Below are 12,301 nucleotides of genomic sequence, written 5' to 3' on the forward strand. Positions count from 1 at the left end.
GGAAAAAGTATTCATACCCCTCAATATTTTACAAATTTTTTTCATGTTACAACCAGAAACATAAATGCATTTTATTGAGATTTTACATGATAGGCGACTTCTGAAGGCAATTGGTTCCGCTAGATTTTAGTTAGGGGTATCAGAGTAAAGGGGGCTGAATACAAATGCCCCCCCCCCCCCCCCCACACACACACACTTTTCACATATTTATTTGTATAATTTATCATTTTCCTTCCACTTCACAATTAGGTGCCACTTTGTGTTGGTCCATCACATAAAATCCCAATAAATACATTTATGTTTTTGGTTGTAACATGACAACATGTGGGAAATTTCAAGGGGTATGAATACTTTTTGAAGGCTCTGTAAGTCTTTATTACAAGAAGTCAGTAAAAATTAGCAACGTGTTTCAGGGTCAGAATTCCCCCTTCATCAGGGCTTGGATTCTGTCTGTGACTAAGAAGGATACTAAATAATTTGCTGCACGGTAAAAATGCAATTATTATTATTATAATTAGATTATTATTTTATATAATTTTTATTATTATTTTATATTATTTTTGTTATTATTATTTTATATGATTATATTACAGTATATTATTATAAATGTTACTAATTTATTATTAGATGTGATTGTACAGGTGATGTTTTGCAGAAGAGGAGCTTGGATTCTGGCTGTGACTAAGCAGGATACTGAACAATTTGCTGCACAGTAAAGATGCAATTATAATTATTATTTGATTATTATTTTAGGCTATTTTTATTATTTTATATTACTGTAAATTGTTATTTTATATTATTAATATTTTTTATTATTTTATATTATTTTAGTTATATTATTATTTTATATGACACTATATTATTATAAATGTTACTAATTTATTATTAGATATGATTGTGCAGGTGATGTTTCACAGAAGAGGAGCTTGGATTCTGGCTGTGACTAAGCAGGATACTGAACAATTTGCTGCACTGTAAAGATACAATTATAATTATTAGATTATTATTTTATATTATTTTTATTTTATATTATTGTAAATTATTATTATTAGATTATTTTATTATTATTTTATATTACTGTAAATTAGATTATTTTATATTATTTTCATTATTATTTTATGTTACTGTAAATTATTAGATTATTTTATATTATTTTTATTATTATTTTATATTACTGTAAATTAGATTTTATATTATTTTCATTATTATTTAATATTACTGTAAATGATTAGATTATTTTATTTTTATTTTTATTTTATATTACTGTAAATTAGATTATTTTATATTTTATATTACTGTAAATTAGATTTTATTTTAAATTTAAATTTTAGATTTTTAAATTGGGCTCTTGGGGGTTCCCTGGAGTGGCCTGAAGAATATAAACACAGCACAGGACCACCTACCCCATTCAAGTCCAATACAGTGCCTGGAAAAAGTATTCATACCCCTCAATATTTTACACACTTTGTCATGTTACAATCAGAAACATAAATGCATTTTATTGAGATTTTACATGATAGGTGACTTCTGAAGGCAATTGGTTCCGCTAGATTTTAGTTAGGGGTTATGAATACAAGAATACAAATGCCCCCCCCCCACACACACACACACACACACTTTTCACATATTTATTTGTATAATTTATCATTTTCCTTCCACTTCACAAATATGTGCCACTTTGTGTTGGTCCATCACATAAAGTTCCAATCAATACATTTATGTTTTTGGTTGTAACATGACAACATGTGGGAAATTTCAAGGGGTATGAATACTTTTTGAAGGCACTGTAAGTCTTTATTACAAGTCGTCAGTAAAAAATTAGCAACGTGTTTCAGGGTCAGAATTCCCGCTTCATCAGGGCTTGGATTCTGGCTGTGACTAAGAAGGATACTAAATAATTTGCTGCACGGTAAAAATGCAATTATTATTATTATTATTAGATTATTATTTTATATCATTTTTATTATTTTATATTAATATTATTTTATATTATTTTTGTTATTATTATTATTTTATATGATTATATTACAGTATATTATTATAAATGTTACTAATTGATTATTAGATGTGATTGTACAGGTGATGTTTTGCAGAAGAGGAGCTTAGATTCTGACAGTGACTAAGCAGGATACTGAACAATTTGCTGCACAGTAAAGATGCAATTATAATTATTATTCGATTATTATTTTAGGCTATTTTTATTATTTTATATTACTGTAAATTTTTATTTTATATTATTAATATTTTTTATTATTTTATTATATTATTTTAGTTATTATATTATTATTTTATATGACAGTATATAATTAGAAATGTTACTAATTTATTGTTAGATGTGATTGTACAGGTGATGTTTCACAGAAGAGGAGCTTGGATTCTGGCTGTGACTAAGCAGGATACTGAACAATTTGCTGCACTGTAAAGATGCAATTATAATTATTAGATTATTATTTTATATTATTTTTATTATTTTATATTATTGTAAATTATTATTATTAGATTTTATTATTTTTTTATATTACTGTAAATTTGATTATTTTATATTACTGTAAATTATTATTATTATATATTATTTTTATTATTATTTTATATTACTGTAAATTATTAGATTATTTTATATTTATTATTTTATATCACTGTAAATTAGATTATATATTATTTTCACTATTATTTTATATTACTGTAAATTATTCGATTATTTTATTTTTATTATTTTATATTACTGTAAATTAAATTTTATTTTCATTATTTTATATTACTGTAAATTATTATTAGATTTTATTTTTATTATTATTTTATATTACTGTAAATTCGGTTTTATATTATTGTCATTATTATTTTATATTACTGTAAATTATTATTAGATTTTATTATTTTATATTACTGCAAATTTGATTTTATATTATTTTCATTATTATTTTATATTACTGTAAATTCTTAGATTATTTTATATTTATTATTTTATATTACTGTAAATTGGATTATTATATTATTTTCATTATTTTATATTACTGTAAATTAGATTATTTTATATTATTTTCATCATTTTATATTACTGTAAATTATTATTAGATTTTATTATTTTATATTACTGCAAATTTGATTTTATATTATTTTCATTATTATTTTATATTACTGTAAATTCTTAGATTATTTTATATTTATTATTTTATATTACTGTAAATTAGATTATTTTATATTATTTTCCATATTTTATATTACTGTAAATTAGATTATTTTATATTATTTTCATCATTTTATATTACTGTAAATTATTTTATTTTTATTATTTTATATTACTGTAATTTATTATTAGATTATTTTATTATTATTTTATATTGCTGTAAATTAGATTTTATATTATTTTCATTATTATTTTATATTACTGTAATTATTAGATTATTTTATATTTATTATTATTTTATATTACTGTAAATTAGATTATTTTATATTTTCATATTTTATATTACTGTAAATTAGATTATTTTATATTTTATATTTTCATATTTTATATTACTGTAAATTATTATTATTAGATGTGATGGTACAGGTTATGTTCTGCAGAAGAGGAGAGGTGGACGTGTTCATAAATCCTGTCCCGGGGTGACAATGTTGCTTTTTACCCAGATACAGTACAACGAGTGTTGTCACCCGAGAGCAGGAAGTGAGTTACTGGCAGGAACACCAAGTTAAAAATTAAGAGGAAAACTAATGCAGCCACCACATCTGAGAACTGGTAATCTGCAACATATTATATTTCTGTTCTCGGGTTTTAGATAATGTGATCCGGGGAGACAAGCTCCTCGGCAGACGAGGGATAATCCTTTATACAAACAGTCTTAGATTGTATCTGTGTATTGGGTCTCTCGTCTCACAGACTGAATCCTGTAAAGTAATATATAATAGACGATCGTCTTACAGCGAGAGGTGCGGGACGGGCGGGACGGGCGGGGGTGTCACCGTCACACGCGTCCGCTGCCAATGTGAGGAATCATCAGAGATTCCATCTGCAGCTTAGTCACCGCGTGTATGAGGTCATCTTATAGATCTTCTCCGTACAATGTGTGTCCTCGTACAGCAGATTGGAATTTCAATTTGGAAAAGAAAAGAAAAAAAGAATTATATATATACACACACATACTATATTACCAAAAGTATTGGGACACCTGCCTTTACACGCACATGAACTTTAATGGCATCCCAGTCTTAGTCCGTAGGGTTCAATATTGAGTTGGCTCCGCCCTTTGCAGCTATAACAGCTTCACCTCTTCTGGGAAGGCCGTCCACAAGGTTTAGGAGATGTGTCTATGGGGAATGTTTGACCATTCTTCCAGAAGAGCATTTGTGAGGCCAGGCACTGATGTTTGACGAGAAGGCCTGGCTCGCAGTTTCCACTCTGATTCATCCCAAAGGTGTTCTATCGGGTTGAGGGTTCAGGACTCTGTGCAGGCCAGTTAAGTTCCTCCACCCCAAACTCGCTCATCCTTGTCTTTATGGACCTTGCTTTGTGCACTGGAAGGCAGTTATGTTGGAACAAGAAGGGGCCGTCCCCAAACTGTTCCCACAAAGTTGGGAGCATGAAATTGTCCAAAATGTCTTGGTATGCTGACGCCTTAAGAGTTCCCTTAATTGGAGCTAAGGGGCCAAACCCAACCCCTGAAAAACAACCCCCCACACCAGAATCCTCCCTCCATCCCACACCATAATCCCCCCTCCATCCCACATTTTAATCCCCCTCCATCCCATACTATAATCCCCCCCTACACCATAATCCCCCCTCCATCCCATACTATAATCCCCCCCTACACCATAATCCCCCCTCCATCCCACACTATAATCCCCCCCTACACCATAATCCCCCCTCCATCCCACACTATAATCCCCCCCTACACCATAATCCTCCCTCCATCCCACACTATAATCCCCCCCCACACCATAATCCCCCCCTCCATCCCACACCATAATCCCCCCTCCATCCCACATTTTAATCCCCCTCCATCCCATACTATAATCCCCCCCCACACCATAATCCCCCCTCCATCCCACACTATAATCCCCCCCACACCATAATCCTCCCTCCATCCCACACTATAATCCCCCCCCCACACCAAATGATTTAGACCAGTGCACAAAGCAAGGTCCATAAAGATATGGATAAGCGAGTTTGGGGTGGAGGAACGTGACTGGCCTGTACAGAGTTCTGACCTCAACCCGATAGAACACCTTTGGGATGAATTAGAGCGGAGACTGCGAGCCAGGCCTTCTCGTCCAACATCAGTGCCTGACCTCACGAATGTACTTCTGGAAGAATGGTCAAACATTCCCATAGACACCCTCCTAAACCTTGTGGACGGCCTTCCCAGAAGAGGTGAAGCTGTTATAGCTGCAAAGGGCGGAGCCAACTCAATATTGAACCCTACGGACTAAGACTGGGAGGCCATTAAAGTTCATGTGTGTGTAAAGGCAGGCGTCCCAATACTTTTGATAATATAGTAGTGCTCAGTGTAGCCAGGAGCGTGCAATGCTGCCCTCATTTTTGTACAGAGCAGCCTAGTCCTCACATTCTACGGTTTGGGGGTGTCCCATGCTCCCCATCCAAGTTCCTGTTCCCAATAAAAACCCTAAAAGAAACCCCTAGACTGATTCTTGAGCCGAAAGGAAGAATGCTGAAAATGCTGCGCACCTGGCTGTGCATGCTGTGAGTGGAGGGAAAGAAGCCCAAATTACCAGCGACCCCTGCAGGATGGGGGTGGGGTGGGGGGGAGGGGGTTGTAGTCCTACATATATAACATGTAGTTTAGAGATCCAGGGACATTTTTGAGTTTTTCAGGGGCGAATGCCCCCCAGAAGCAGAGCCTGTCCCCGGAGTCCGGCGGGGGATGGGGTGGGGGGAGGGGCTCTGTACAGTGCAGGAAGTGGACTCACTGCAGACAAACAGAAACGGGAAACCATCTGCATTGCATCACCTAGAGATCTCCTCTCCATCCCTCATATGGGGCACTCAGCTCTGTGCCCGCCGTCAGCTACCAACATCAAACCCCGTCCTGTATGTGACCCCCAATAATGACCTTCTTCCAGGAACTCAGCAGAGGGAACCCCTCATAATGGGCACAGCGGGTGTACAGACCCGGGAACTCAGCACAGGGATGGTGGGAACCCCTCATAATGGGCACAGCGGGTGTACAGACCCGGGAACTCAGCACAGGGATGGTGGGAACCCCTCATAATGGGCACAGCGGGTGTACAGACCCCGGAACTCAGCACAGGGATGGTGGGAACCCCTCATAATGGGCACAGCGGGTGTACAGACCCGGGAACTCAGCACAGGGATGGTGGGAACCCCTCATAATGGGCACAGCGGGTGTACAGACCCCGGAACTCAGCACAGGGATGGTGGGAACCCCTCATAATGGGCACAGCGGGTGTACAGACCCGGGAACTCAGCACAGGGATGGTGGGAACCCCTCATAATGGGCACAGCGGGTGTAGAGACCCAGGAACTCAGCACAGGGATGGTGGGAACCCCTCATAATGGGCACAGCGGGTGTACAGACCCGGGAACTCAGCACAGGGATGGTGGGAACCCCTCATAATGGGCACAGCGGGTGTAGAGACCCAGGAACTCAGCACAGGGATGGTGGGAACCCCTCATAATGGGCACAGCGGGTGCACAGACCCGGGAACTCAGCACAGGGATGGTGAGAACCCCTCATAATGGGCACAGCGGGTGTACAGAGCTAAGAACTCAGCACAGGGATGGTGAGAACCCCTCATAATGGGCACAGCGGGTGTACAGACCCCGGAACTCAGCACAGGGATGGTGGAAACCCCTCATAATGGGCACAGCGGGTGTAGAGACCCGGGAACTTAGCACAGGGATGGTAGGAACCCCTCATAATGGGCACAGCGGGTGTACAGACCCGGGAACTCGGCACAGGGATGGTGGGAACCCCTCATAATGGGCACAGCGGGTGTAGAGACCCGGGAACTTAGCACAGGGATGGTGGGAACCCCTCATAATGGGCACAGCGGGTGTACAGACCCAGGAACTCAGCACAGGGATGGTGGGAACCCCTCATAATGGGCACAGCGGGTGTACAGACCCGGGAACTCGGCACAGGGATGGTGGGAACCCCTCATAATGGGCACAGCGGGTGTAGAGACCCGGGAACTTAGCACAGGGATGGTGGGAACCCCTCATAATGGGCACAGCGGGTGTACAGACCCGGGAACTCAGCACAGGGATGGCGGGAACCCCTCATAATGGGCACAGCGGGTGTACAGAGCTAAGAACTCAGCACAGGGATGGTGGGAACCCCTCATAATGGGCACAGCGGGTGTACAGACCCCGGAACTCAGCACAGGGATGGTGGAAACCCCTCATAATGGGCACAGCGGGTGTAGAGACCCGGGAACTTAGCACAGGGATGGTAGGAACCCCTCATAATGGGCACAGCGGGTGTACAGACCCGGGAACTCGGCACAGGGATGGTGGGAACCCCTCATAATGGGCACAGCGGGTGTAGAGACCCGGGAACTTAGCACAGGGATGGTGGGAACCCCTCATAATGGGCACAGCGGGTGTACAGACCCAGGAACTCAGCACAGGAATGGTGGGAACCCCTCATAATGGGCACAGCGGGTGTACAGACCCGGGAACTCAGCACAGGGATGGCGGGAACCCCTCATAATGGGCACAGCGGGTGTACAGACCCAGGAACTCAGCACAGGGATGGTGAGAACCCCTCATAATGGGCACAGTGGGTGTACAGACCTGGGAACTCAGCACAGGGATGGTGGGAACCCCTCATAATGGGCACAGCGGGTGTACAGACCCCGGAACTCAGCACAGGGATGGTGGGAACCCCTCATAATGGGCACAGCGGGTGTACAGACCCGAGAACTTAGCACAGGGATGGTGGGAACCCCTCATAATGGGCACAGCGGGTGTACAGACCCGGGAACTTAGCACAGGGATGGTGGGAACCCCTCATAATGGGCACAGCGGGTGTACAGACCCGGGAACTCAGCACAGGGATGGTGGGAACCCCTCATAATGTGCACAGCGGGTGTACAGACCTGGGAACTCAGCACAGGGATGGTGGGAACTCCTCATAATGGGCACAGCGGGTGTACAGACCAGGGAACTCAGCACAAGGATGGTGGGAACTCCTCATAATGGGCACAGCGGGTGTACAGACCAGGGAACTCAGCACAGGGATGGTGGGAACCCCTCATAATGGGCACAGCGGGTGTACAGACCCGGGAACTCAGCACAGGGATGGTGGGAACCCCTCATAATGGGCACAGCAGGTGTACAGACCCGGGAACTCAGCACAGGGATGGTGGGAACCCCTCATAATGGGCACATCGGGTGTACAGACCCGGGAACTCATCACAGGGATGGTGGGAACCCCTCATAATGGGCACAGCGGGTGTACAGACCCGGGAACTCAGCACAGGGATGGTAATATGACCACAGAGAAGCCCCCCCCCCCCCCCCCATGGTTTATCCCTCCGGTGGGACTTTTGGGGTGGGGTGGCACTTCTAGCGGAGCTTCTGAAGGACAATGCGGAGGTATGAGATGAGCGCAGAGGACGTCCCGATATAGTAACACGGAGGAGTCGGGTGTTATTGACTGCCAGGGCACAGCGTCTCCAGCGCCACACCGGCCTTCGGGGGTCAAAGTCTATGAAGAGTATTTGCTTATCTCCGGCTATAAAATCCTATAGTCCATGTTCCAGGGTGTGGAAGCGCCTACACATACCGACATGTCCCCCCCCCCTCCCCCCTCCCCCACCGTCCATAGAAAGACATGGCAGAGCAACGGGCACATCTCACCAGTCTATTGATGGGTGGTTATAAAACCCAATGAAAGATTAAAGCTGAACTCCGGGCAGAAATAAAAGACGCAGATTAACGCGGTTCTGCATTCATTAATACATCAATAAAGTAGAACTAAAGTCAAAACTTTGTTCATTTTAAATAAAGTGAGGAAGGGTTAGAACCCCTGTCAGTTTTTTTGCAATCTGCGTCCCCAGTGGGGAGATTCCCCTTCACTTCCTGTCCCATAGCCAAAACCGGAAGTGAGGGAATCCCTGATTGTCACCAGAATTCGTGTCCCCATCGGAAAATTTCTCCTCTATTCCTGTTCTGGGGACAAACCCAAAGTTTAGGATTTTCTTTTATTCTCCAGGACAAATAGAGAAGGTGAATCTCCCAAACGGGGACGCAGATGGCAGTAAAAACCTGGCAGGGGTTCTAATCCCTCTCCAATCTATTCAAAACTTAAATAAAAAATAAATAAAAAATGTCTTCAGTCATACTTTAAATGTATTTGTTTAAATACAAACAGTGCTAAGCTCTTGAAAATCAGCTTAGTTCTCGCAGTCCTTGTACAGCAGAGCTCAGAGTGGGAGAGAGAAGCAGCACAAGGAGCCAATCAGGTGTACTGCAATGCTAACAAGAGGCATGCTGACAGGAGGAGAGAGCAGAGTGACAGAGAGATGAGCTCATCAGTCTGCTGCTTCACTGTCCAATCACAGGCTGGGGGAGGGACAAGACTTGTCAGCGTCACTTAACTGCACAATAGAAAAATAAGGTCTCCTCCCCAGCCAGAAAGGGCGGTGCTAGAGAGAGACAGGCAGCACAAGGAGCCAATCAGATGTACTGCAATGCTAACAAGGGACAAGCTGGCAGGAGAAGAGAGCAGTGTGACAGAGACGACCTCATCGGTCTGCTGCTTCTCCCTTCACTGTCCAATCACAAGCTGGGGGAGGGACAAGACCTGTAAGCAGAGTATCAAAGAGATGAGTTTATCAGTTTGCTGCTTCTCCCTTCACTGTCCAATCACAAGCTGGGGGAGGGACAATACCAATAAGCAAAGTATCAAAGAGATGAGCTCATCAATTTGCTGCTTCTCATTTACTGTCCAGTCAAAAGCTGGGGGAGGGACAAGACCTGTAAGCAGAGTGACAAAGAGATGAGTTCATCAGTTTGCTGCTTCTCCTTTCACTGTCCAATCACAAGCAGGGGGGGGGGGGGACAAGACCTGTAAGCAGAGTGACAGAGATGAGCTCATCAGTCTGCTGCTTCTCCTTTCACTGTCCAATCACAAGCTGGGGGAGGGACAAGACCTGTAAGCAGAGTATCAAAGAGATGAGTTTATCAGTTTGCTGCTTCTCCCTTCACTGTCCAATCACAAGCTGGGGGAGGGACAATACCAATAAGCAAAGTATCAAAGAGATGAGCTCATCAATTTGCTGCTTCTCATTTACTGTCCAGTCAAAAGCTGGGGGAGGGACAAGACCTGTAAGCAGAGTGACAAAGAGATAAGCTCATCAGTTTGCTGCTTCTCCCTTCACTGTCCAATCACAAATTGGACCAGTAAGCAGAGTGACAAAGGAATGAGCTCATCAGTTTGCTGCTTCTCTTTTCACTGTCCAATCACAAGCGGGGGGGGGGGGGTGGGGGGCAGGGTCAAGACCTGTAAGCAGAGTGACAGAGAGATGAGCTCATCAGTCTGCTGCTTCTCCTTTCACTGTCCAATCACAAGGTGGGGGAGGGACAAGACCTGTAAGCAGAGTATCAAAGAGATGAGCTTATCGGTCTGCTGCTTCTTCATTCACTGTCCAGTCAAAAGCTGGGGGGAGGGACAATACCAGTAAGCAGAGGGACAGAGATGAGCTCATCAGTTTGCTACTTCTTCTTTCACTGTCCAATCACAAGCTGGGGGAGGGACAATACTAGTAAGCAAAGTATCAAAGAGATGAGCTCATCAGTTTGCTCCTTCTCCTTTCACTGTCCAATCACAAATTGGACCAGTAAGCAGAGTGTCAAAGGGATGAGCTCATCAGTTTGCTGCTACTCTTTTCACTGTCCAATCACAAATTAGACCGGTAAGCAGAGTGTCAAAGGGATGAACTCATCAGTTTGCTGCTTCTCCCTTCACTGTCCAATCACAACCTGGGGGAGGGACAGGACCTTAACTGCAGCATAGAAAAGTCAGGTCTCCTCCCCTGCCAGGCTGGGCTGTACTGTGTGGTAGGGCTGTGTAAATCTCAAGACTGGATGGACAGAAATACAAATCTTTTGACAGGTAAAACAACTATCATAGAAGTACGTTATCGGTGTATTTAGCGGTTTGCCAGGAGTTCCCCCCTTTAGAGAAGCGGTCATATAGGTGGTGAGTTGGTGATTACCTGTGGTGGACAGCACGGTGCTGGCGAAGAAGAGCGAGGACATGAAGTCCCAGTTCCAGTTCCCGGAGGCGTTGTTGAGGATGGACACCCCGTAGTTGCTGGCCTCCAGCACCCGCTCCAGGAAGACCTCCAGCTGCTCCTCGGACAGGCACTGGTTTTCCCGGAGGAAAGTCCGCTTCACCTCCGCCAACTCCTTCCTCATCAAGTCTTCGTAGGGCAGCTCCACCGAGGAGAAGATCAGCGCGCCGAACACCAGATACAGGAGGTAGCTGGCCAGGAGGAAGGCGAAATACCACGCCGACCGGTTCCTATCAATCACCCGCACGCAGCGGCTGCCGGCTAACGACTGCAACATCGTCCTGTGTGGGGAAATAAAAAAAAAAAAGCAAAAAAAAATAAAAAAAAAACAACCCAGCCCCCCCCCCCTCAAAAAAAAAAAAAGTCAACCAGATCCCCCAAAACTGAACAGAGGAAGGAGCGAGACAGCGGCCATGTTTAGCGCGGAGAGCGGGCGGCTGGCTGCGGAGTCTTGCTGATTTTTCCTTTTTTTTTCCTCTGACCTCCTTTCACCGGAGATGGTGGCAGCTGATGTGGCAGAATTTTCCAGCCCCCCGTCGGCTCTCTCGGGGTGACCAAGGGGGGACGCGGGCTCAGCTTTCCGAGGCGAAGTTTTCAGCGATGGAGCCGGGGCGTACCCGCGAATTCCATCAAAATACGTCTCATTGGCATAGATAGAGAGAGAGAGAGAGAGAGAGAGAGAGGAACCTGAGCAGAGCCGGGGAGGAAATGAGAGGAGAGATGAATTACCTCGCACAGGACCCGCCCCCTCCGCTGACGGAGCCAGTTCTACTGGTTCACACATGTGCTGCACCTTTCCCAGCCGAGTCCCCCCCGCATTCGTCATCCATCGCTATTCGTCATCCATCGCTCTCTCTTCAAGGGACCTATTCAGGGACTTCATGACATGCGCATTTAAAGGAACAGTACACCCAAAAAGACAAAGAGAGAGAGAGAGAAAAAAAAAATATTTTGTAACAATTAATGGAGACTTTCCAGGGATTGGAGATCTGGTGCAGCTTAACCAATCTGCTTAACCCCT

At 43.3% G+C, this 12,301-nt stretch overlaps 1 protein-coding gene across 1 annotated transcript in view; it reads right to left on the bottom strand.

The window, feature by feature from the left end:
* Nucleotides 1-11,591, bottom strand: part of KCNK1 (potassium two pore domain channel subfamily K member 1) — a 28,065-nt gene extending 16,474 nt beyond the window's left edge. Inside the window, exon 1 of the mRNA XM_077460578.1 lies at nt 11,203-11,591. Coding sequence (XP_077316704.1) covers nt 11,203-11,557 — 355 coding nt within the window. The 5' untranslated portion in view covers nt 11,558-11,591. The remainder of the gene's footprint in view (nt 1-11,202) is intronic.
* Nucleotides 11,592-12,301: the final 710 nt, after the last annotated feature.

This window comes from Lithobates pipiens, unplaced genomic scaffold, assembly GCF_037356315.1.
Source record: "Lithobates pipiens isolate NorthernLeopardFrog02 unplaced genomic scaffold, aLitPip1_a1.2 Scaffold_28, whole genome shotgun sequence".
NCBI lineage: Eukaryota > Metazoa > Chordata > Amphibia > Anura > Ranidae > Lithobates > Lithobates pipiens.